Below are 25,814 nucleotides of genomic sequence, written 5' to 3' on the forward strand. Positions count from 1 at the left end.
ATTTTTTTATCACTCAACTCACTTAAAAATTTCCCTGCATCCCCTGTAAAATCATCTCGTCTTCATACCAGCAATCATGTGTCTCTCTAGCACCTAATCTCATATGAACCTGCTTTGGTAATATAGCGAACCCACTCAACAGTATTGTAACCACTTTTCTCCCATACCTGCAAAAAAAAAAATTGATGAATAAATGCAACATATCTCGAAAGTGGGCATAATAGCAGTGCTCTGAGTCCAGATGTTACCTTGAGAAAACGTACACGTAAACCAGATGCTGTAAACATCGGAACCTGTATACACACCAATTTCTCAATAAATTACCTTCTTTGATGCAGATGGAGAGGATAATACAAATTGAATGCTAAATTGGCATTACTAGATGTATAAAGAACTAGTTGAAGAAATGGACCTCATCAATCAACTCAACAATTCATTACATTTTTTTAACTATAAGACGTCCAACCTAATCTACGCTATTCTCTCTCATGTCTAGAATCTTATTGATTAAATCCTGAACAAACAAGCAACCACCATTCCTTTCCAGAGTGTGAATCAAATATCTTAGTTTGGAACAACAATATTTGGAATAAAGGTTACTACAATTAGACTTTACATAGGAGATTAGAAGACCTTCTGAGATTATCCAGTAATTGACATTGTATTCCAAGAAAACAGAAAACAAAAACAAAAATTAAACAGAGTTAATTGCACAAGTATTCATAATTAATCAGGCACCTGGAATTCCATCTGAATTGGTGGTCTTGTCCAAGACTTCTTTTCCGTCATTGTGGAAATCAGCTCAACTTCCGCACTTAGAGTTGGTTCAGTTTGTCCCGGAAACTTTCTTATCCTACATAGTTAAAGAAAGTTAACGCAAATAGAGTGAAAGAAACAGGTCCACACAACCATACAACTCATAAAATTTCAGGAAGGCTAAAGGCTCCTCTAAGTATCTAATGTGCCAGACAAATTAGAGGGTCCTCTAAGTATCTAATCACCACCCTATGAGCCTAGTATTGCAACTCTTAGTGAAACTAAACACATTTTAGGATGTCACAACTCACAATACAAATTAAAACACTCACTTCCAAACCAAGCAATCAATGGCAGCATTGTACTTTGCTCGACCAGATGTCACTTGAAAACTCGTTTTGGCTGTTTGTTTTGGCACAGGAATTTTGATGACAACCCCAAGGGCAAACATCTTGGCACCAAAAACACTCTTTACCTGAAGAGCACAAGTGCAGTGCATTTATGTTATTCCACAGCATAAACTTCCAAGGCAGCAACCTTTTAATATGTGCAGAAACATTATTACCTTAACGTTTACTTCAATGCGAGTTCTTCCTAGTTCCTTAATTGTGGGCAATACTCGGAACGGAAGATTCACACCCTCAGTAATACGATACCTACATCGCATATAATCAAAAATTCAGATAATTACTCGTCCAAAATATTAGATAGGCAACCCTACTAAGCATGGTTGTGATTCAAACTGTACTACTCGACATTCTACATGGAAAAAAAAAAAGGAAGTTTAAAGATGTCATCATGAAACCAGTTAGTCATGCATTATGTAGGCTGCTCATTGCAGGACTGATAGGATGTAATTTTTTTTTTAACTTTTTTTTTTAATTCAAGTCTACAACAGTTGTTCAGGACGTGTGTTCCATATAACAATAGTAAAGCTATGACAAAGAGCACCATACAATACAAAAAGTGCATAACAAGACTCCATGACAAAGGTTAAATCCTTACAACCATGCTTAATGAGACACCGAACCGGGTAATGAGCTTAGCACTCAGAAACAATTTTAGAGAATGAACTTACTTCATCAATTCAAATTCACCATCAGGTGGCACAAAACTAACTGTCTTTTCTGAGTTGAACCTTGTCAGATTTACACACTGATGGAAAGTAACATCATCGAGCTCAATAGTTTTTCCACTGCAAAACAATATTGAGGGTTAAAGAAGAGAATACAAAATGAAAGAATGACAATATGGATCAGAAATGTATTTGTCCATGCATGTAAAAGATCAGTTGGAAAAAAAAAACACACGCACACACATATAAGACGCTGAGTCGCTGATACAGTATACTGAAATTACAATATCAATGCATGCATGTCAAGGAATCAAGTACAAATGAAAATTAATAATGAGATCTCCCAACACGACTTGATAGAACTAAGAAAAAAAAGTATTAGGTATTCTATTAAAAGGAGAGACAAACAGAATTCTGCATATAGTTTAGCTTTCAAATGTTCTGGTGCAGCTTAACTAAGAAAGCCACCTGGAGACCAGAATTCTTTTGAAACCCTTTTTTTATCTATTATGTAAATAGTTTTAAACACTTCTAATGTGTGAAGAGCCAAAATGAGATTATGGACTTTCTATAACAATATACTGTAGAGGACTGAGATCAGGGAAGAAATATTCTTTCAAAGTGGTATTCTATTTTCAGTGGTAAATGTTCAATTAAAATCTTAATATGAATGATACCTTTTGGTTGGACGAGATTTAAGTTGCGACTCTTTCTCAAGGCCAATCTTATCATTCAACCCTAACTTTAAATCAGGCATTCCAGAGAGAAAGCACTTCATAAGAACCTTCCCAGTTACATCACAGCGTAGAACACTACCTGTACTCAGAAAAAATTGCTTATGAGTAACCAATCAGAAATTGTTTGTGCAGAGAACATCAGAAATACTTGCCCACCTTTGGAAGACATCAAAAGATTTACACTTTCCACAATATCCAAGAAGACCTGCATTGATTGAGGGTTACAAATCGATTTGAGTGTGGAATAATGAATGAAGAAAAATTCCATAAAAAACAGGTTTGAATCACCTCATTCTTTTTATAAACAAGACCCTCTCTCCGCCAACCAACTGCACCTGTAACTTGTAGAGTTGCATTAGGGACAAGTTTATCTGTAGGCTTTTTTTGTTTCCACCAGCAATTGACAAAAGAAAAGAAATGTCAGGACTTGATATCAAAAAGATACCAATATAAAGAACAACTAAAACCTTCTGTCTATTATTTGAATATACAGAGCAAAAATCCTAGAAGATTGCATATGTAAGTTCCCTACCAAGGAACACTAAAGTAGCTTACCTTAGAAGAGAATGGTGAACGCACTCCTTCCTGAGTGATGTAAAGCTTTAAAATCTCAGGAGAAAGATTTTGCGGATAACCAAAATCCATAATTTCTGCAATTTAAAGGTTGACATCGGAGTTTATTTAACCTTATAGTGATGAACTTCAGGAAATTTAATTATGTGCATGCATGCATGAATATGCATGGTCAATCCACAGTGCAGAACATGAACTTTACAAATCACAGTAAAGAAGCAATGTACAGCTGACATTATGTTACTCCTTTTAACATCATCACATTCCTAAGGAGCTTGATTCAATCAACAGTATCACAATCTCAACAGTATTCTTTATCCAAGATATTAAGTACAAAGTCAAGAAATGAAGGCATCTTGGGAACATTTTATTCATCTACTTAGTAATAACAAACACTCTTTGAACAAATCCATGTGCAACATGACAGTCAACTATTATGTGCAGCCATGTTACAGCATCAAATCTGGTTAAGAGAGGGTTTGTTGTGCAGTTGTGCACACAACTGAGAATTATGGTAAGTACTCGTGCACAACAGTTACCAATAGTGACTTCTTATATCATGGACTTATGCTTGGTTTTATTTTGTAGTTACATCCTGGTCTGTTAGTGCATGTGTTCTCAGCAACTAAAGTGCATCCATTTACACAAGATTTATTTTGTGGTCTCCAGTTACTTTTTAGCTTTCTTCACTAAACAGCACTGACAATCTTAAATTCTTATTTATGCACTATACAGAATCTGCATGAACTTTAAATGACAACCTCCTCATTACCGCAACCATGATTATACATAACTGATAAAAAAAATGAAATGAGTTTGTAATTACTAACCATCCAACAGCTCATATATCAAAACAAAATTATTGCGAATTGCATCTTCATCAAAAGCCCCACCGAAATAAGATTTGAACAGCGCAACAGCCTGCAACCAGAAAATAGTATAAGAATTATCTACAACCACTTGCACATTCACAAACAATCAAAAATCTGTTCCCCCAACCTTAGTTAATCATACCCGTTTGAAATTTTTTGAGTAAAAACTTAGAAATAAGGATACATGCACCGCATGTGGAACATATGTAGCGAATTGAAATCAAAGGGCAAATCTTCATTTCTGATTGAAAAAGAGATTAGCCATATGTCATTGTATAAAAGACGGCAACAATTGAGGGTAACGACTTATGAGTAGAAGAGGCAATTTTTTAGCTGAAGAACTACCATAATTATAAACAGCAGTGACAATCTTATATTCTTATTTATACACTACAGAATCTGCATAAAATTTAAATGACAACATTGTCATTACCTCAACGACAAACTTGAAGGCACAAGCTACATTTGCATTGCTGCTGACTACAATCACAATGTAAACATTGCTGATTCTCATGTAAAAGAAAGAGCAGCCACCAATCTGCCGCACAGGACAGGTACCAAGCTCTTTTGTTTGCATTATATGCATTCGGAAAGCATCCACCATATTTCCCCTGAATAATTAAAATAAAAGTTGTTACTTGTTACAGACACACTAATGCAGAAGTCAAGGTTGCAGGATGAATATTGATGGCATAAAATATGCGTGCCAAGCAGACAGATACCTGACAATGAAAAATTTTCAGAGCATGGCATTGAAGGCCTAAGATGGTGTCCTTCAGATCCTGACACCATTTGTCTACTATTTTGTGTGAGCTTAAAGTCTATGACACATATGTGAGCTTGAAGTGTATGACACAAGTGCTTCTTGACTTCTTAAAAAGACAGTATTTCAAATAATAACTCTATACACATGCTCAAATCAAATTATGTTACCAAACTTCAATCATATAAAGTAAATTCCTGTCAACAAAAGGGTAGCTCACCATAGGAACCTCAACCACCACTACAAATAGGCTCTAACTTTTTCATTATCCGCCATATGTTTATGCTTCTTTCCGCTTAGTTCAAAGTATATTACCAACGATTCATTACACGAAAGTGCAATTATATCAACAGATGGGTTACTCACTATTGGATTTCATTACCAGCCATGTGTTACCTCTTCCATTTTCCCTTTGCTACTCACTAAGCTATAGTTAACTCTAAAACATTAACGCATATAGATTAGATACAAACAGAAGAATCAAGTCAAGAGTACCTCAGCTCACCATAATACAATAGATTAGTTCTCAGTTACATCCTAACTCAATTGCACTAATTGACTGAACCTCATCTCTCTCCTGCACACTAGTTCATCTACCTAAGATCTCAAGAGAAACCCATTAAACTAAAGAATTGACTATCCTAACAAAGCTTGGACACCACTAGTTTTAGTAACTACATCTTCAGACCTCATCGATTAAAAGATGTTCATACCGAAAGCCATTCAGGAATCTTACATTAACTCATACTACAACACTTAACAAATCACCAAAACTCACAGCAACTCCCACTTTCGATTTAAACTTTAATTCCTTACACTCTAAACAATCACATACCCACAATGTCCCCTATATAAAATTTCAAATTTTGATTCGAACCCAGATACATTTAAGCACATACAGATGCACCCATTGACCAAAACCACTCGTTTCTGTATCAAATTTTATCAACAAATTCAAAACCTAAAGCTCAGAGAAACAGAGAGAAAGAGGGGAGAATTACCCGACGTCATCACGGTAGAGACGGTTGATGAGGACATCTCCCCGGAGGTTCAAGAAGTAAACGGCGGAAGCAGCCACCGGCATCTCTGATCCGGCGGATCGACACCCAAATCAACGGCGACGGCGACTGGGTCGGCTATCAGATCTGCGAGATTGGGAAAGTTTGAAGGGGTTTGAATTGAGAGAGTGACAATGGCGTCTGCTGGTGTTTGGGGTTGAGATGCTTCTTGAGCTTAGTGAAGAGCAATGTGAGGAGAGAGAAGAGAAGCGAGCTCGGATTGGAGAAGAAGAAGAAGAAGAAGAAGAAGAAGAAGAAGAAGAAGAAGTCGCGGAAGACAGAGGAGTTGGTCTTCTTCTGCAGTTTTGTGTTGTCTATAAATTGTATTCCACGCGTGGCTGCCAGCTACTCCTTTTAAACGTACTAAAATTACTGTTTTTTTTTCTTTTAAGAGAAAATGTTTTTATTTTTGGTACAACATTGTTTAAAACGAGAAAGAAAATGAATCAAATGAGGTTGTTTCAGATCATAAAATTAATGATTGTTGTTTGATTTTTTTTTTTGTCCTACGTTTATTAACATACATGCATATCGAAGGAAATATGATGTACTCTCTCCCTGAATCGTAATAGAGAATGTCGCAAAAGTGAGAGAAATGCCTTGTTCAGCGACACGCCCTCGTTGTGGGCATAGTGTCCAAAGGAGAAGGGTCTTATCAGACAAAATGGTTGTGGGATCTTGACATGTCTACCACGATCGGGAGGAGGAGGACTAGATGGTAAAGGAGTTGGCATCTTGAGTCGAGGGCGGTAGGTTAATATCGGGTTATACCAAAGAGCGAAATTCAGCCACTCTTCGAAAACTATTACGAACTTGATACCAAATAAAGTTACCAGTCTTTTAATCACCAATATGCCCTAAATACCCCCTGTTATGCCCAAATTTATCAGTCAGGAGCTTTAAAATTGTAGGAGCATGCATGAGAACCACCGACTTATTGCTCGAACATTTCAAGGACTGAGAAGAGCATCAAATGATCTCCGTAGAAGTATATAGGAGTGTTGTTGCATAAGAGAGATCACATGTCCTCTTTGCGGCCTTTAAATGGTAAGGTTTCTGACATTCGTTGAAGAATCACGATTAATTTACTTGATATGAAAGTTGCATCACTTGAAGAACCTTTAAGACCATCAACCTCACAATGGAAAGGTGTGGATTTAGCCTGCATGCACAATATATTTATGGTTAGCTTTGTGTTCTCTTCCTAGATGGTACATCCATAGACACGAAAAGATGGCTATTTCTTTAATATGGCTTATGGCTGTTGAGATCGAAGGCGGGTTAACTAAGTTATGGTATAGTTTGGATGATAGCTTCATGAATTTGGGATTAAAAAAGATGAGGAACAATGTGTTGAAGTTAGTGGAATTTAGTGGTTGGAGTTAGTGGAAATTAGTGGAATAGTTGGTGTGAATTAGTGGAAATTAGTAGGTAGAATAGTGCTAGAATTAGCCTATATAATGAAGTGTAATCTGTAAATAAATCATCAAGTAATACATTCATACCATTTCTAGTTGGTATCAGAGCCTCTTTGTGCTCTGTTTTTCTCCTGGGTTTTTTTCTTCCCGTTTTTATCCTTTTTTTTTCGGCCGGTTATCACCTCCGCTGCGTCACTGCCTCACCGCTGCCTTCCCGACGTCGCCCCCTGCTGCTCCAGCACCGCTGCTTCCTCTCCGACCGCTCCTGCCCCGGAGCTGCCGCTACTGCTGTCTCACTCCTGCCGCTGCTGCTGTCTCGCTCCTGCTACCCCGCCGGACGTCGCCGCTCCACGCCAGACGTCGCAGCTCCTCGCCCGACGTCACCGCTCCACGCCCGACGTCACAGCTCGCCGATCACAGCCTCGCTGATCCTCCTCCCCGAGGATTCTTCCCCGACGTCACATGGGTATCCGACCCGTTTTTTAGCCCAGCCCAGCCCAGTTAAGTGCGACCCGGCCCAGCCCAGCTCAGTCCGACCCGGCTGCCCCGCCTGACCCGACCCGGTTCTCCTGACCCAACCCGGTTCGCCTGACCCGACCCGGTTCGCCTAACCCGACCCGGTTCACCTGACCCGACCCATCAGTGCATCTTCACCGATAGTTCCAGTGCACCGGCGGCAGATTCTTCTCCATTTTTTGCCTCATCTACACTTTTTCCTTTTCCATGGGTTCTGGACACGAAGCTGATGGTTCTCAGACCTCTGATATTCCGACATTCGAAGTATCTGTGAAGGGTTCTGACAGTGGTTCATTTGGGGGCGCCAAACTAAACGGCACCAATTTCCGTAAATGAAAACGATTCATGACTGCTCATCTTCGAGGCATGCATAAAATGGGACATGTCACCGGCGTCACTAAGGCTCCTAGTCCTACGGATATTGTTGCCTACACTAAATGGGACGATGACGATGGTCTTGTCATGTCTGTCTTGTGGAAAGCTATGAATGATGAGATAATTGATCTTGTGGAGGCCTGTCCCACTGCACAGGCCATATGGGAGACACTAGCCGGCTTATATACTAATGACTCTGATTTCATACAGGTTCATGAGTTAATGTGCACAGCTTTAGCCATTCACCAGGATGGGCAACCGGTGGCGCACTATTTCACCAAACTGAAGAATATTTGGGCTGAGATTGATGTGAAACGACCTTGCATGATTACAAATCAAGAGGATATTGTTTGGTATCAAAAGGAGAATGAGCTTGAACGAGTTCACCATTTCCTAAAAGGTCTTGATGCCAAACATACTAGTGCGAAAGGCGAACTGCTCCGAATGACCGAACCACCTAGCCTACTCACAGCTTTCACCTATATCCGAAAGGATGAGTCTCAGCAAGAGAGTATTCTTCAGGCTCCGGCTGTCGTTTCCAGTCTCACTGTTCATGCTCGTTCTCCAGCACCACCCCTTCTGCAAGCCACCTCTGCTCCCTTTCATCGACAAGGACCACCACCAGGTTTCGGGAATCAGCCCCGCTCTCCTTGCTCCTTTTGTCATGATACCAACCATGCTCGTGCGACCTGTTGGAAATTGTATCCACACCTTAGGCCTAAACGGCCTAATCATCGTCCACAGCCAAAGGCCGCTCTTCAATTAGTTCCAGAACCAGATATCTATGGTGTGGTTGGGCATGATCATCATACTACTGGAGGAGCACCTACGGCCTCCATCGTTGGTCGTGGTCAAATTGGTATGGCATTCAATATTTCTCACTCTGTTAGTTTTGATACATGGATTATTGATTCTGGTGCATCTGATCATATGACTTATGAAAAATCTTATTTTACCGTATTGTCCCCTCCACCTGTACCCTATGTTACTAATGCTAATGGTGAGGCATTCCCGGTGTTAGGGACAGGGTCCGTTCGTATTACTCCCACCATAGAACTTCATAATGTACTCTATGTCCCCGCTTTATCACATCATTTGATATCTGTTCCCCAATTGAACGCTGACGCCCAGTGCTCTGTGACCTTTTTTCCTATGTATGTGATATTTCAGGATCTTCTCACCGGACGGGTAATTGGTCGGGGGTATCTGAGGGGCCGGTTGTTTCATCTGGATCTGACATACGCTGGGGAAAAACCGGGGGACAGTCTCGGACCGCTTTACTCTCCACTTCTGATAAGCTAAGTGAAGTTTGGTTATGGCATCGTCGCTTAGGGCATCCATCTTTTAGTGTTATGAAAACATCCATGCCTTCTTTGTTTATTAGTGTGGACGAGTCTCTGTTATGTTGTGAGACCTGTGTTTTGGGCAAGAGTCATCGATCTACTTATTCCCCTAGTACTTCTCCTAAAAGTTTTCTTCCTTTTGAATTAATTCATTCTGATGTTTGGGGACCCTCTAAAGAGTCAACTGTATCAGGAATGCGTTATTTTGTGTCTTTTATTGATGAGTGCACACGTCTTTCATGGATTATTCTTCTTAAAAATAAAGATGAAGTTTTTCCAGCTTTTCGTACCTTCCATGCCTCTGTCCGAACCCAATATAATGCCACCATTCGAGTTCTTCGTTCTGATAATGGGGGGGAATATGTGAATCATGTCTTTCAGGAGTTCTTTAACACACACGGAATTGTTCATCAAACAACGTGTCCTTACACACCTGAGCAAAATGGGGTTTCTGAAAGAAAAAATCGTCATTTACTTGATATGGCTCGATGTATTCTTTTTAGTGCCCACATGCCTAAATACCTTTGGGGTGATGCTGTCATTACTTCCGCCCACCTCATTAATCGTCTTCCATCTCGTGTTCTTCAAGGGAAAGTTCCCTATGAGGTGCTTGCATCTCATGTCTCATTACCTTCTTTTCATAATTTTCCTGCCCGTGTTTTCGGTTGTGTCGCTTTTGTTCATCTTCCACAACATCAGCGTTCTAAGTTGGATGCCCGGGCAGTTAAATGTGTGTTTGTTGGGTACGGAGACCATCAGAAATGGTACCGGTGCTATCATCCTCCTACTCGAAAGTACTATGTCACTATGGATGTTACCTTTTTTGAGGACATGAGTTACTTTTCCTCTTCTGATACTGCTCTTCAAGAGGGGAATTCCTATTTTGAAGAGTTGTATCATGGAGAGGGGGAGACAAATGAGCCAGTCGATATGGTAACAAGTTCCGTTGAGATTACCAAGGTGTCAGCCACACAGGCACCACCAGAGGTCGTCGTGAGAGAGATTCAGGCACTAGAAGCTGACAACACAACTGCCCCACATGTATCCCGTACTACTGTTTATACCCATGACCAATGCTCTCCTGGTACAGAAGATCACTCATATGAGGTTAGTCATTCTATTGAGGCTAATAGTAGACAATATGTTTTGCCAAATAGGTCTACTCGAGGTCAACCCACAAAAAAATATGAACCTACCCTTCAGACTAAAGCCAAGTATCCGGTGGCCAATTTTATATCTACCAAAAGATTATCTAAGTCATATGAGTCATTCGTGAATCAAATATCTACTGTATCAGTACCTAACAAAGTGCAGGATGCATTGGGAGATCCAAAATGGAGGAAAGCAATGGAAGAAGAGATGGAAGCATTACAAAAGAACAATACTTGGGAGCTTGTACCTCCACCATATGGCAAGAAGACTGTAGGATGTCGATGGGTGTTTACAGTGAAGCACAATCCAGATGGGTCAGTAAGCCGGTATAAAGCACGCCTAGTAGCAAAGGGGTTCACCCAGACATATGGCATAGACTATGATGAGACATTTGCACCTGTTGCAAAGATAAACACTATCCGGGTATTGCTCTCTATCGCTGCTAACTTGAACTGGCCACTTAGGCTGTTTGATGTTAAGAATGCATTCCTTCATGGAGAACTAACGGAGGAAGTATACATGGATCTTCCACCTGGATATGTGGCCACTTCTCCAAGTAATTCTGTATGCAGATTAAGAAAGTCTTTGTATGGTCTTAAACAGTCACCTCGTGCTTGGTTTGGAAGATTCTCACAATTCATGAAGAAAATTGGCTACATGCAGAGTAATTCAGACCACACATTGTTTCTCAAACACCAACAAGAGAAGGTAACAGCTCTAATCATATATGTTGACGATATGGTAGTTACTGGTAATGATACTATTGAGGTGGACAGATTACAAAAACAGCTTGCCACAGAGTTTGAAATGAAGGAACTAGGTACACTCAAGTACTTCTTAGGAATTGAGGTAGCCCGGGGAAGTGATGGTATCTATCTGTGTCAGAGGAAGTACATCCTTGATCTACTAACGGAGACAGGTATGTTAGATTGCACTCCAATTGATACTCCTATTGAGCAAAACCATCGGTTAGCAGAGTACCCATATCAAGTACCCACTGACAAAACTCGTTATCAGATGCTAGTTGGACGCCTGATTTATTTGTCACATACCAGACCAGATGTTGCGTATGCAGTAAGTATAGTGAGTCAGTTTATGCATAATCCGAGTGTGGATCACATGGATGCTGTTGTGAGGATTTTAAGGTACTTGAAGTCAGCTCCAGGGAGATGAGTAATGTTTTCTAATCACAACAATAGCCTCAAGATTTGTGGCTTCACAGATGCAGACTGGGCTGGAAATATTACAGATCGAAGATCCACATCAGGGTACTTTACCTTTGTTGGAGGTAATCTTGTTACATGGAAGAGTAAGAAACAAAATGTGGTAGCACGATCTAGTGCTGAAGCAGAATACAGAGGTATGGCTCAGGGAGTGTGCGAATTATTATGGCTTAGAAGTTTGCTATAAGATTTGGGTATTAAGCCTGAATGTGCTATGCAGCTGTACTGTGACAACAAGGCAGCCATTGATATCTCTCATAATCCGGTGCAACATGATCGTACGAAACATGTGGAGGTTGATCGTCATTTTATAAAGGAGAAGCTAGACGCGAAGATCATCAGTTTTCCTTTTGTTTCTACAGAAGAGCAACTTGCCGATATGCTCACAAAAGGAGTGTCTAAAAATGCCTTTTATGATTCATTTAGCAAGTTGGGCATGGTTGATATGTATGCACCAACTTGAGGGGGAGTGTTGAAGTTAGTGGAATTTAGTGGTTGGAGTTAGTGGAAATTAGTGGAATAGTTGGTGTGAATTAGTGGAAATTAATAGATAGAATAGTGCTAGAATTAGCCTATATAATGAAGTGTAATCTGTAAATGAATCATCAAGTAATACATTCATACCATTTCTAGTCAATGGAAGAAAGAGAAGAGATATTTTTGATTATGGACTTATGACATGTGATAGAATGTTATGCCAAAGGGGACAATGACCTAATTTTAATGACAAAATAAAAGTTAATTCCGAAATTCGGTAAAATGAATAAATCTGATAAATCTCAATTATTTTGAATGAGTACAAACTAAATTATTATGAGTTTATGAGACAACTAAAGTAAGAAATAACACAAACATTAGAGAACAAAAGTTAAAAGGATATATATATATATATATATATATACATACTTCTAGTAACTTATTGATTCGATGAACAACTATTGAACTCTCCGACCATTGCCAATAATTCTCTTCATTTTTAGCCTGCATCAAAACCTTAATTAATTGTGATTGATTAAGAAGAAGGAGATATGATAGGGTCTATGGGTGTATGTCCCAATTCATCAACCTAGGCAGACGAGGTTAGAATAGAGATTTTGGTGAAAAAACAATTAATATGACATTCTAAAGGCAGACGAGGTTTAAAAAAGATCGCGTACAGGTTCAAAAACAATGCATGATCTTTATAAAAACATCCTTATTTGAAAAACGAACAAAGAAAATAATATTTGTGGCTTAGAATCCAACCAAGAAAAAATAAGACAAAATTCATCAAGTAAACATATATTTGGTATGAGTCATTGTTTGAAAAGAATTCAAAGCACCAACGTAAACAGGAGAATGCTACAAGCAAACTTAACATAATGTTTAGTTAAGTGAAATAAAGTGAGAATAATTTTGATCGAGGAAAAAAAAACAAAGACCCTACGTTGATTTCTAATGTTATGCTGGATGATTATAAAGTTTATGACTCGTAACTCTTATTAATTTCTTCTTTTATTTTATTTGTGCGGATGACTCTATTTGTACTAAAAAAAATAGATGTGTATACATTATCTCTCCACGTGGCAACTGCCAATACATGGGCGGGGTATTCTCCCATCAATACGCGCCCACAGAAAATCAACTATGGGGCTCCCATTTCTCCTCGTGTCCCCGCCGTCTGATCACATAATCCAACGGTCCTAAACCCTCTAACAAAACCACCATAGACCATTCAAAACAATTTGACTCTTTATCTTCTTCCGCGAAACTCAAACCAGAGCCAAGCAATACTCACAGGGCTGAACTATGCTCAATGAAGACGACGAAGTCTTCGTCGTGAACCAACCGCCGACCTCTCTCGATTTCTGTGATCCTCACTAGTAATGGAGCTTCCGCTCATATCGTTGACCAGTGCTGGTACTTCGGCGGCGTCGTATTGTACTAAGCTCGGGCTGTGCGATTTTCCGGTGAGGAGGAGGCGGACGGGGTGGTGCGACGGAGGTAGGTTTTGTGTGAGGCAGGTTAGGGCTTCGGCGGAGCAGAGGAGTGGCGAGGGGATTAATGGAAGGGAGGCGGAGAGTGGCGGCGGAGCGCGGCGGTTCACGAGTCCGGCGATGGAGGTCACCACGTTGAATACGAGCTTCGGTGAAGCTGAGTATCCTGTTTGGGAGAAGATTGGCGCTGTTGTTAGACTTAGCTATGGAATTGGTCAGTTTCTGAATTTTTTTTTTAATTTGAGCAAATTTAGTTAGTAGAAATGATAGTTTTGATTGTGATTTACTGATGATTTAAAATAATTTAACCTGATAAATTTACTAGAAAGTGATTCAAGTTTGATTTGGAGTGTTGTATTGAGATATGACTAACTGTTTGTGTTGATTTTGATGGACACTTGAACAGGTATATATGGTGGAATGGCTTTAGCAGGTCGATTTATATGCTCAATGATCGGTATCGATAGCATGGGAGGTTTCGAGTTGAATCTAGATGCAATTGTACAAGGGCTTGGATATGCAGCTCCACCAATCATGGCACTTCTTTTCATACTTGATGTGAGTTCATTTCGATTTTTTTTTAATGACATGGTTACTAGGGTGTGATGAGATTGTATACTGAACTTGTGCTTCATTTGTTTTAATTCATGAGCCTTGAGTTTATATGTCAAATAAGGAAAAAGAGGATGGGAGATAGAATTATGAGAGAATAGGTTTAGGGTACTGAACCAACTCTTAACTGTAGCAATACCTTTATGTGAATGCAATAATACTATACTATTCTTGGGCACATATATTGGGTGAAAACATGAGCTTGTAAGACAACCTCTGGAATAAAGCACGAGCTAGCTGCTTTGCGAGGATGTCATCATGTAGGTCATATTAGTATATATCCCAAATAAAGAGAAAGTAAGACTTTAGATGTTTGCTGCTCTTCTAGATGGAAGATATAGCTTGATCATCATAATGCATTGCATCAGACTGATCAGAGTAGAAATATCAGTACCAAAGTCTTGCAGATCTAGGAGTAAACCTATAACCTTAAATGAAAGAGCATGAGTTATAATGTATAACTCCCTTTTGAGCCCTTAAACATGATAAGATTCTACTTCTTAGTGCACAAGAAACAAATGCTCCCAACATGGCTAGAAAGTGAAGTTGACAAAAAGCATGCATATTTTGAATCACCCCGCCAACTACATTATCTATATTGAGCAAGAAACCGCTTAACGAACCAACTGCCCAACTAAGAGTTAGTATCAACCTGCACTTAATGATGACAATAATTAAATTTCCAATAGATCCAGATGTTCAGTCTTAGTAAGAAACTTGAGCTCACATTTCATTTTAGAAAGGGAGATACTTGTTGAGACTCAAGAATAAGGAATTACTATCCCATGGATTTGGAAAAGAGTATCCATGTTTTCATAATATATTGTCTCACTGCACATTGGACCTTATATTCTTTGTTTTAAGGTCCTGGCATGCATATGAAGTTGGAGAAATGAAAATTAGTAATCTCATGTCTCGAAATAATGTAGGGTAAAATAGGTGTTAAATTAAAAAATAAAGGATGATACAGCCCCATATTGTTTCAGGGCATAATTTTATTGTTTAATCATCTATGCCGAGGATTGTGTTCTAATTTTCATCTTTAAATGGTTATAGGATGAAGTTGTAAAGTTATCACCTCATGCACGTGCAATTAGAGACGTAGAGGATGAGGAGCTGCGCAGTTTCTTTTATGGAATGTCGCCATTGCAGGTATGCCAACTTGAATTGATCTCATTATAAGCATATACGGTTTCTGCTTGGATAAGGAAGAAACAATTTATACATTTTTGCCTTCAATGTTGCAGTTCATACTAATCGTTACTGCCAGCTCTTTGGGGGAGGAGCTTTTCTACAGGGCTGCTGTTCAGGTATGCTGTTGTTGATCACTTTTTTGGGCCTAAAAGTTTGCTTGTATTATATATTAGACAACAAACACAGAGTACATATATTTATCTATGTTTATAGCTTCATGATTCATCGACATGAGGTGGAAGGTTACTGTTCTGCAGTAAATACTTGTGATTGATTTCCTCTCATTTGTCTCTTTAAAGGGATCATTGGCTGAGATATTTTTGAAGGGCACAGATCTGATGACAGACGTTCGAGGAATGGCATCTTTGGTAAGCAAATTTTCTTGGACTTTTCTTTAATGTCATCAATAACAATGGAATATTTTCTGATAACTGAATTCCCCTTTTTTGTAGTCTGGGGTTCTGCCCCCATATGTCCCATTTGCTCAGGCATTTGCAGCGGTGATCACAGCTGCTCTTACAGGTTCTTTGTACTATGTGGCTGCCTCTCCAAAAGGTTGATTTCTCAAAGACATTTTATATAACTTCAGTCAAAACACCCTACTTGCCAAAGTATGATGGCTAATTGCTTAATCCTTCTTGCAGATCCGGCTTATGTAGTTGCGCCAGTTTTACAATCTGGCTCTGGTCGTGAAGATTTAAAAAAGCTGTTTGCAGGTTTGATCCCTTACCCCACAAGGATATCATTACATCCATCTTGTTTCACATTATCTTTTTAGATAAGCTAGTTTCATGTTCGTATAGATGATTACAATGTGAATCATATGACTGGTATTTGCAATTTTGCAACTATGGGTAGGGGACTGAATTGGTACCCCTTTCTCATAATCCACCCCACTCCACCAGCCCTCCTTTTGCAAAATTGTTCAATAGATGTGCATATGGGTTTGCAACTGTGTGGGTGCCACCTCCATGGATGTTAGTATGGCTAATATAATTCATGCTTACAGAATGATGAAATGGTTGAAAGGTCAACATAATCAAAGCACTTGAAACTGACTATAATAGTTCGTAACAAGTACTTTTGGTTGCCAAAAGAGATGGATTTATGTTCTGTTTTAGTTTAGCGTTCATATTTGAGTTAACCGTTGCTTTCTGGTGGACATCCTGCAGCTTGGTATCAGAGAAGGCAAATGAAGAAGATCTATTCTCCCCTTCTTGAAGGACTTCTGGCCCTCTATCTTGGTTTTGAGTGGAACCAGGTATTTTTGACTCTTGGTCACAAATTTTGCTGTTCATCAGTTCACTGTTGATTGTTCATTAAAGACTATGAACCTTGATAATTGACTTCATTATGTTTCCATGTGGCAGACGAATAATATTCTTGCACCTATGATCACACACGGTATATATTCGGCTGTGATATTGGGTCATGGCCTTTGGAAGATACATGATCATCGTAGACGACTGCATCAGAGAATCGAGCAGCTGAAAGATGAAAGTAGAGTAGAATAGATTTATGAAGTAGCTTTCATGTGGAATCGATCACCAAATGTGGTGGAAATTTGTAAATTACATAGCACAGAAAATGTAACTTGTACTATATACAATCATAAGTTAAACATCAGGCATATGCTGTGTGAGCATTGGTATACAGAAAGGTTTAGTATTTGCGTACAGACCCCTGATATAATTATAGTTTTTTGAAACTCGTCTTTTCTGATGAAATGTCAGACCCTGTTTGAAAGAAAATCGGTTTTATGAAACATGGTAGCTAAGAATATGTAGGCACGCAGTACGAGTTGTAAACTTGTGTTTCAATGAGCGTCCAATTTGTGAACATCATAATTCCCAAGTAATTGCAGCGTCTGCCCCTTGGTGTTACACTGATGGAGTGATATGTCTGCTTGGCTAAATTTATTCTTGTAGTTGTGCTACCCGATCCAGGATAGCTTAAAAATAGTGCTTCACTGCTTCAGTTATCTCAATTTCAAGCTTCTAAATCTACTTCCGGAGTTCCGGTGGTGTCTCAACGTCCCTGCAACTTTTCTGCACTTTTCAGTTTGTTTTCACCAAGATTAGCAACTGCAATAGTAGGGTAGTTGGGGTTCCTAGAATGAATGTCTTGGGACATTTTATACGGTGAATCAGAGATCAAGTTTAATCACACCAAAACCATCAGCTACAAGATGGCTGAAAACTTAGATAAGGCAATCCTACGACTAGGTTAGCATTCATCGAGACTGATACCGTTGTTTATAGTTGGAAACCAAATCGATGGAATTTTTTACCACCAAAAAACACACAATCACTTATCGCTTTACGATTAGTTGAGAGGGTGGGCACCGTGAGGGATAAAACTTGCGCCGTGAGTGCCGCAATGAAAAACTTCCACTGGAGCACCCAAGCACTTGTTTGGGACTCAGTCTCACGTTCAAGTTTCAAAAAACATGCCTTCTATCCACTCGTAGGTGAAAACTGATTCCAAGTCCATACTAGAGTCTAGAGAACAGATCTCATAGTACAATCAAAGGAAAAGTTAACAAATAAAATGAGTCAAGAAAATGAAAATGAATCCGACACTAAAGTATAACTATTAGTAAGACAAGTTTTAAACACCAATCACTGAGCTTGAAAGTAACTTCATATTCGCCACCAAGCCACATTGAGTCTAGAACTGACCCTATCCACTTATACATCTTTTCGGCTTTTCCTATAAGTATGTCTGAACAAAGGTACTGTAATTAAACTAGGACATACATTATAATTGCTGTAATTTGTCAGCTTGGCACTAAGAAGAAATAAATGCAGTACCAATTCGTGCTTGGAGCCCCTCATTATTCTAAACCTTCAAATTCTGGTACTTTCTTCTTCGCCCATCCTCAATCTTCTAGTTGTGCGATAACACTTGCAAACACCCGGTACCCTTGTCCCATATCAGAAAAAAGGCAGTACTCGTTCTTGGCATGGTATGTGGACATCAAGCCTGTGCATGGAAGTGTGAGGACAATGAATGAAAACTTAATCACCAGAATGAAGGAAAGTACATGCTTATCCTAGCAGTTTAAACTAATTCACCATGACACTGATGTTATTAGGGTTGTCAAGTTCTTTTAAGTTTCTACGAGTGTTTGAGTTGAAACAAACATGCCAAAACAAGTAGTCTCATACCATAGCCAGAGGTTTGAACATCGAATCCTTCATCCTAGCAGAACAAAAAATGAGATATAAATAAATAAATAAAATACTCAAGTGGAGGGAGGGGAGGAAAGAAGACAACAAAGCATAATATAAAGGGAAGCCTTACCTGCAGTTCTCTAATGAGAGGCAAAGTTCCAGTAATTGAGTAAGGCTTTACATGGCCAACGACCTCTTCAGTAGCTTTGCATAATACATGAAAGCCGCGAGACTCCAGGTCACAAGCAACTCCAGATGATGCCTCATCGAAGCTTATTGTAAGTCTGAGGAGAAAATGAAATACAAAGAAAAAAAAGAGATAAGCATTTATAAAATAATCAAGATGCCCAACTTCTTCAATAACTCTATAAAGCATTGCAATAACTTTATTAGATTGAAGCAAAAGGATATTAGATGACAACTGCAGACATTGTCTCATTTGCATAGGTAAAATGAAGAGGTAAAATATGAAAAGTATTTTCTTTTATACACAACCAACATAGCTGAAGTGCTTTGGTAGCTTTCACCATGCTGCTAACTGCTTCTCTTTTTCCAGGTCAAGCCCTATGATTTCATTTTTATTAAATTTTAAAAGGGTTTGAAGAGACAGCAAAAGCATGGGCTGCTGATTGAGTTAAAAATTAAAAATAAAATAAATCATCTACATCTGATGAGAAAGAGAGAGATAGAGAGGGAGAGAGAGAGAGACCTTCCTCGTAAGTTTTCATCAGGCAGGACATACTTTGAAACTGGACCTCGTGTGTCTAGCTTCGTTATGTTTTCATTAATGTCATCCACATACTCTTGAAGCTTTTTCATCACATCTTTAACGCTGTAACAGTAGTTTATTCAATTTAAAACTAAACCTAGATACAATTTCTATTATAAAAATACAAGAGATGGAAGTTGGAAATGGAGCATTTTGCTTACTCGTAGAATGGAGTTAACCTACAAAAAAACATAAAATAAAATAAAAATCATAAGAGAAAAAAAGGCACTGGTGTATCTTAAAGGCTAAACCTACAAACAAAAGTTAGTGGAACTATTATGAACCTGACATCTCCTGAAATAGTACACTCATATGGAATTTGATTTATTCCACCACCTGGATCTGCAAAAGACAGAAGGTTGTAGAATGTTAAAATCATTTTTAAAACATCTTTCACCATAAGATTAAGCCCAGAAACTTACAATTCCATTGAGTTGGTTTCATGGTTGACGGTGTTGCATATTCATACACCTTTTCCTTCTCATGGGGAGGAAAATCTCTATAGAATCGCGATTGGATCTCCTTCAGTGCTTCCATAGCTAGCTCCAACGGATTTATGGCCTGAATATATTCAACACAAGCCTCAGAATAAAACTAAGTACACTGATTCCTATATTAATTGTTCAATTGTCCAATAGCGCATGATTATATTCTAGCTCCTTTTCTCCGAACACCTTTATAGTACTAAAGTATAAAAGCCAGTTTTTGCTATCTTAGTAGCACACCTGTGCTCTTAAGCTTTACAGAAACACACTGGAGTGTTTGGGTGCAATAAAGAGTGATATTGTATTCTGAAATCTGCACCCATCAAAAATTGATTCTTTTCTTGAGCAATTTTAAAATAGCTGCCACAAAATGACTGCTGCTGTTCAACAAAACATATATCAGCTTAAAAGTCAAAACTGCCCCAATCACTTACAGAGTATCTATAGAGTTCTGAAATTTTATAATTTTACACTATTATTGAGATTTAATAAAGCAGGTTTTTAATTATGCCATCTCTTATTACATAGTGACCTTACTGTTCCTGCCCCTCCTATTACAAGCAAAGACTTGAGAAATTACATTATTTTTAAGACTTGAAAGGCTTGTATTTGAACACCATTATGCAATCTCTAATTACCTCACCTCCATGTGGCCTTAGTGCTCTTGCCCTTCCCATGGTAACCAAATACGATCCACAGAGCAGCAAAATGGATCAGTGTTTTGTATTGGTCAACTACAGATACTTATTCTAGAGGGGAAACTATGGACCTGGAAGGTTGGGAAGAAGCAGGCCAAACTTATAATGTTACTGGACACAAAAAAAAATGATTGGGCAAAATACTGAGCAAAAAGAAAGACTACGTACTGCTATCTAGGAAGAATGGATGGAAGAAGAAAGCAGTGCATGCATGTCCGTCATCCATTAGATTAAGCATTAATTTTACATTTCTTTAGATAGAGAATGAGGTTGTTCAATAATATTAAGTCCGAAAACCAGGAAACAATGAGGGATATGGGGTACAGAAGCCAGTTCCAACAAAATTGAATGCTACCAGCAACATAATGAGACAAAGACAGCTCATTTAACTAGAGCCTACCTAGTTCAGTAACCTTAAGTTCAAACCAGAGAAAAACAATCCCTACACCTCCAGTCGTGTGTGAGAAAGAATCATATTACGTTAAATTTTTTTATAAAGGGAATGTAACCCATCCATCTGTTACTATATCCACAATAGCAGTACCGGTCCTTCAACTTTTACTAAACAAGTTCAAATTCTGAGTCCTCATATTCCCATTATTACATTTTGTCTCATCTTTTTCACCCAGCCTCTCATAACCTTGGCGGTCTGGACGGGAAAAAAAATAACAGAAGTGAAAGAACCAATTGGTGTATCTATAAATTTCATAAAAAGATGTAACAAACAAATTGATCATTGTGCACTAATCAACAAATGCTATAAAGACCAAATGTAACAAAATGTTGTACCTTGTGTACTAAACCACTGTGAAAAAGCTTCCCAGTCACATGAAGCTTCCAAGGTATCGATCCACCAGTACCAACACATGGTTGTTTATCTGCTGTATCTATCCAAAACCTGGTTGAATCCCAAAAATAAACAAGAATCAAACTATCAAAGTGATGTCTGTTAATTTCCCTTAGAGGCGCTAATTTGACAAGAATTGATTTACTTACAAAGGACCATCCTTTAGCTTATTGAGTAACCCATCCTTCACAAGTGCATCCACACCAACTCCTGCAATGGAAGAATTCTCTTCATTTGCTATCAAGACAACTACCACAGTTGACTTCAGTTTCGGTTTTGTCTCCGCCAGCCTTTTCATGAGCTCAGTTACAAGTGCAACATGCCCTAAGCAATCAGTGGTTCCTCGGCCACGCAATTTGTCACCATCAATGCTCAAGGAGAAGGGATCAAATTCCTGCAGATGCAATAGTAATGGTAAGATTCAGAACTTATCAGTATAACCAACCATAGGCAGGACTTTGAGTAAAGCAAAGCAATCAACTGTTCTGTACAAAATGCAAACTAAGAAAACAAACACTAGCTATAAATTTTGGAGAGTTTCTATGCTTCACTGTCAAATTTTATTACATCACCAGCTGAACCAATAGACCTAAAGAAGACAAGGCATTTGGAAATTGGAAGAATGAAAGATCTGAAGGAAGGATAACTAGTTTGAAACACAGACCAAAATTGGCATTTGGTCATAATATTTGAAAAAAAAATGACTCCTGATCTATGCCACTATTGAGAATTTCTGCTACTAATCTAGGTCCAATTGAGATTACTAAGATTGTGATGTTTTAGTTCAAAAAAAAACTCAATTATGTCAAAATTGGAGACAATTTTGACCAAATCAACTTCAGCCTTTGATTGGAAGCAAAATTTTAGTTATCAAAGGAAAGTAGCTACTAACTTGAAAGTAGCTACTAAGTACTAACTGAGGATAGTTATCTCAAAACCCGTACCTTTATAGTATCCAACCAGACAAGCTACAAGCTACAGTCACAAATAACATGATTCAAGAGCATATTTGAACTAGGCAAACAACACACGTTACTCGCATCAACCATTACTAGTTTGCACAACACTCTAACCAATCAATCAAATCTCCATATTAGCGCTATATCAGCAGCAAAACTACAAATCTAGCTAAACAAAAAAAAAACTACCAACAAACCAAAACCACAGACACCCAAAAACAGAGCAAAAGTTCAAAACTTTAATTAGTTTGCGCAACACTAGACCAATCAATCAATCAATCAAATCTCCGAGTCAGCACATAGCTATATCATCAACACAATAACAAACATTGAACTAAACAAACAACTAGACATCAAAAACAGAGCAAAAGTTCAAAACTTTAACTAAAAAACCAAACTTTCAGACCATAAACAACATAAGATAATCAGAGAGAATAACAAACCCAGTCATCAGGATTGGCAGTGACGACGTCCATGTGGCAACCCACAAAGGACAGAACTTTGCCGGGAACAGTCCCCGGGTACTCAATAATCACGTTGCCCCTGCCCGGGTGGTAAGTCACGTGATTGATGAGGAGGGGTCCGCCGCCGGTGGTGGTGCTGAGGGGCAGGAGAGAGTCGAGCACGTGCTTGACGACTCGGTCCTCCTGGGGAATGAGGTCGGGCGGGTTGTTCTGGACGAACTTGGCCTCGCCGATGAGCTTGGAGAGGAGGGAGATGAAGGAGTCCTTGTCGAGGACGCCTAGGGTTTTCTTTAGGTCCATGGTTTTCAGGGGAAGTCGGAATCTTTGGTGATCGACGACGAGAGAGGAACAGTGGAGTGTAGATGACGGATTGGAACTGTAAAAAAGAATCTATTCAATCTAATGTCGTTTTCATATGATGATGAATTATGGACCTGACTATGTATAGTATGCCTACAAATATTTCTCATACGTTGACATCCAGAGAGTCCGCACCGTGCCGATTTAGTCATTTCGGCCATCAGCGCATTTTTTTATGTCTGTGTCATTCGGAGCTGCAGCGCCAACATATGGCAGTCAGAATCTCGAAATCTCCGCACAGTGCCTAGAAACTTGAATTTTCGAGATTCAAGCCGGTACAAACATGAGCGCCGGGATGAGGAAAATGCAGTTGTGCTGGTCGACGCCGTTGTTGCATGTCGCCGGTGACCAAAATCGCCAAATCCGCACGGTACAGACCGTCCGGACGTCTGTAGCAGAGACGGACTAAGTATGCCTATATAGGAATTCAAACATATTCCATAAGTCATTTTCGTGAGAGTTGGTAAAGTTCAATTATGATGCTAACAAACTCTTTGATGATACGTTCACTTATTTTGAAATGAAAAAAAAATTCTAGACATGAAACAAGAGAGAGAACTTTTGGTTGGCAATTGTTTAGTTTTGATGGCAAACCCTCGTGGATTTAAGCCACTATAGTAAATTACAACCGTTAACATCTCCATGGACGGGGTAATTCCCTGCAGGATTCCCTCTCATTTTGGCCGTCAGGCCAGCTGGAGTTAACCCAGCAAGCCGATGCACTAAGCCGACAAGGCAGGTCACGCCGCCCTAGCTCAAGCGATGTCACCAGCACTGCCCAAAGTAGTAAAAGCACATTGTACATGCATGCTTTCCCACATCAAAAAAAGGGAAGCAACACTTTCCCCAACGCGCCTATAAAAGCAGCTAGAAACCTCCCAAAAAAGTAATATATTCCTAAGTCCTTAACTTACGAACTTGAGTTCCTCCCCGGAATCTAACTTGAGCTTTAGAGAGTCATAGGCTGACACACTGCTAGCCCTTGACTTTGACCCCGATTTCTATGCAAGTTATTTGGACCAGTGTTGGAATACAAGATGCGTGAACAAGACTCTCGGATTGTGTATTCGCAACAACAACACATCTCTTACAACTGATGGGTGATTCCTCAATTGATGACATAGCCAGAGAGACATGCCCACACTAAGGGATAATTTACAGTTTTGACCTATAAAATTAAAAAACAAACTAATGCATATATTTTCCCTCCAAAATCCTTGCAGCCCCATAAAGTTTTGTCAATACTAGAAAACGTAAAACAAACTTGGGCATAAGAACATTGCATCATGCTCTAAGAAGCACCGATACGGACACGAGTATTCGTATTGGACACAATTCGATACGCGGACACGTCAAATAAAATTTTTGTTGGACACAGACACGTTTTAGACACATTAATTAAATATTATTTTAAATATATATACATAATTAAGAAAAATAATAAGTAATATAGTTTCTTAAGTTAGACAACATCATCTCAAATTTTATTATCTATTCGACAATTTTCATGACCACCTCCATCTCCAATATTACCACACGGATCCAGCACTAGAACTAATAGGAGTTGATCCTCCTGTACTCATACTTCCTAAAAAATCAAACTCGGCTACACTTCATATGTCTAATCCTATTTATACAATTGAGGAAGAACAATACATAGGATTGTCATTCTCAAAAAAAAAAAAAAAAGAGTGTCAAGTTGTCAAATGAAGGTGCTACTAGTACTATTGATCTGAATTTTGAGGATAATAATGCTAGGTCTAGTACATAATCAATTAAATCGTTTAGAACCGAGTATGTTACTTGTCTTGTTTCACAATGCGCAAAACTTGAAAACACTTATACAAAGATTGTATATGATATATAATCTCATGACATATATCTTCCTATTTAAAAAGAAAAATTGTGAATTCTGATGGAATTTGGATACAAAGCTTACTAACAGGAACCCAGTTAAGCTATCATATCACAACAGAGGGAAAATTTACTGAGAAACCTGAGGAAATGTAAAATGAACATCTTCTAAGAATTCATTTGCTTCTTCTCCTTCTGTCAAACTTTCATTAATAATGATGGTAGCAATATCACTATCACCTAAATGCAAAAATTTGGACGAAGAAATATCATATCACTTCACTATTAATTTCCTTTGCAAAACACTTGTGAAGAACTCATCAAGTCAATATATACATAAAGACTCTCCTACTCAAGATTTCAAGTAACACCAAATTTTACATGTTTTAATAGTTAGTAATCAATATCGTTGGAAATAAACACTGAAAACAAAACTAATTGGTTTGAACTAGCTACCAGATGTTATAAGTTAAATACAAATATCAATTTGTGAAGACAGTAATAAATACTAGTGAGATTCCATCACCTATAAAATCATGGAATTGTTGTCTTGCCATTC

At 38.7% G+C, this 25,814-nt stretch overlaps 3 protein-coding genes across 4 annotated transcripts; 1 reads left to right on the plus strand and 2 right to left on the minus strand.

The window, feature by feature from the left end:
* Positions 1-41: 41 nt before the first annotated feature.
* On the minus strand, positions 42-6,112 carry LOC126793338 (AP-2 complex subunit mu). The gene is made up of 13 exons (XM_050519824.1): positions 5,778-6,112; positions 4,447-4,624; positions 3,972-4,062; positions 3,124-3,218; positions 2,857-2,946; positions 2,725-2,773; positions 2,509-2,647; positions 1,835-1,951; positions 1,322-1,412; positions 1,089-1,231; positions 739-853; positions 249-293; positions 42-167 (listed from the first exon to the last, which is right to left on the minus strand). The coding sequence occupies exons 1-13, from the start codon at positions 5,858-5,860 to the stop codon at positions 87-89; spliced, it is 1,317 nt and encodes a 438-aa protein (XP_050375781.1). The 5' UTR covers positions 5,861-6,112; the 3' UTR covers positions 42-86.
* Positions 6,113-13,611: 7,499 nt separating this feature from the next.
* On the plus strand, positions 13,612-17,319 carry LOC126794615 (uncharacterized). Its single transcript, XM_050521371.1, has 9 exons — positions 13,612-14,051; positions 14,244-14,395; positions 15,506-15,601; positions 15,697-15,759; positions 15,943-16,011; positions 16,096-16,198; positions 16,288-16,359; positions 16,816-16,904; positions 17,014-17,319. Exons 1-9 carry the CDS (start codon positions 13,727-13,729, stop codon positions 17,155-17,157), a joined length of 1,113 nt encoding a protein of 370 aa, XP_050377328.1. The 5' UTR covers positions 13,612-13,726; the 3' UTR covers positions 17,158-17,319.
* Positions 17,320-18,268: 949 nt separating this feature from the next.
* On the minus strand, positions 18,269-23,429 carry LOC126793622 (acetylornithine deacetylase). Of its 2 annotated transcripts, none has more exons than XM_050520197.1 (10): positions 23,021-23,429; positions 21,768-22,012; positions 21,561-21,669; positions 20,011-20,149; positions 19,873-19,930; positions 19,750-19,767; positions 19,562-19,651; positions 18,950-19,103; positions 18,814-18,847; positions 18,269-18,628 (listed from the first exon to the last, which is right to left on the minus strand). In XM_050520197.1, the coding sequence occupies exons 1-10, from the start codon at positions 23,339-23,341 to the stop codon at positions 18,525-18,527; spliced, it is 1,272 nt and encodes a 423-aa protein (XP_050376154.1). In that variant the 5' UTR covers positions 23,342-23,429; the 3' UTR covers positions 18,269-18,524. The 2 variants fall into 2 exon arrangements, with proteins under 2 accessions (XP_050376154.1, XP_050376153.1); XM_050520196.1 differs by having other exon boundaries at positions 19,529-19,651.
* Between the last annotated feature and the right edge of the window lie 2,385 nt (positions 23,430-25,814).

The sequence above is a fragment of the Argentina anserina genome, chromosome 5 (assembly GCF_933775445.1).
Source record: "Argentina anserina chromosome 5, drPotAnse1.1, whole genome shotgun sequence".
In the NCBI taxonomy this organism is placed as follows: Eukaryota; Viridiplantae; Streptophyta; class Magnoliopsida; order Rosales; family Rosaceae; genus Argentina; species Argentina anserina.

Coding starts and splice junctions, on each gene's coding strand:
- LOC126794615 (XM_050521371.1), top strand. CDS start 13,727: ATGGAGCTTCCGCTCATATCGTTGACCAGTGCTGGTACTTCGGCGGCG. Junction 15,760..15,942: donor TCTACAGGGCTGCTGTTCAG/GTATGCTGTTGT, acceptor GTCTCTTTAAAG/GGATCATTGGCTGAGATATT. Junction 16,012..16,095: donor TTCGAGGAATGGCATCTTTG/GTAAGCAAATTT, acceptor CCTTTTTTGTAG/TCTGGGGTTCTGCCCCCATA.
- LOC126793622 (XM_050520196.1), bottom strand. CDS start 23,341: ATGGACCTAAAGAAAACCCTAGGCGTCCTCGACAAGGACTCCTTCATC. Junction 18,848..18,949: donor CTCTCATTAGAGAACTGCAG/GTAAGGCTTCCC, acceptor TTGTTCTGCTAG/GATGAAGGATTCGATGTTCA. Junction 18,629..18,813: donor TGTTCAAACCTCTGGCTATG/GTATGAGACTAC, acceptor TTCCATGCACAG/GCTTGATGTCCACATACCAT.
- LOC126793338 (XM_050519824.1), bottom strand. CDS start 5,860: ATGCCGGTGGCTGCTTCCGCCGTTTACTTCTTGAACCTCCGGGGAGAT. Junction 4,063..4,446: donor CCTTCAAGTTTGTCGTTGAG/GTAATGACAATG, acceptor TTCTGGTTGCAG/GCTGTTGCGCTGTTCAAATC. Junction 2,648..2,724: donor TCTTTTGATGTCTTCCAAAG/GTGGGCAAGTAT, acceptor TTCTGAGTACAG/GTAGTGTTCTACGCTGTGAT.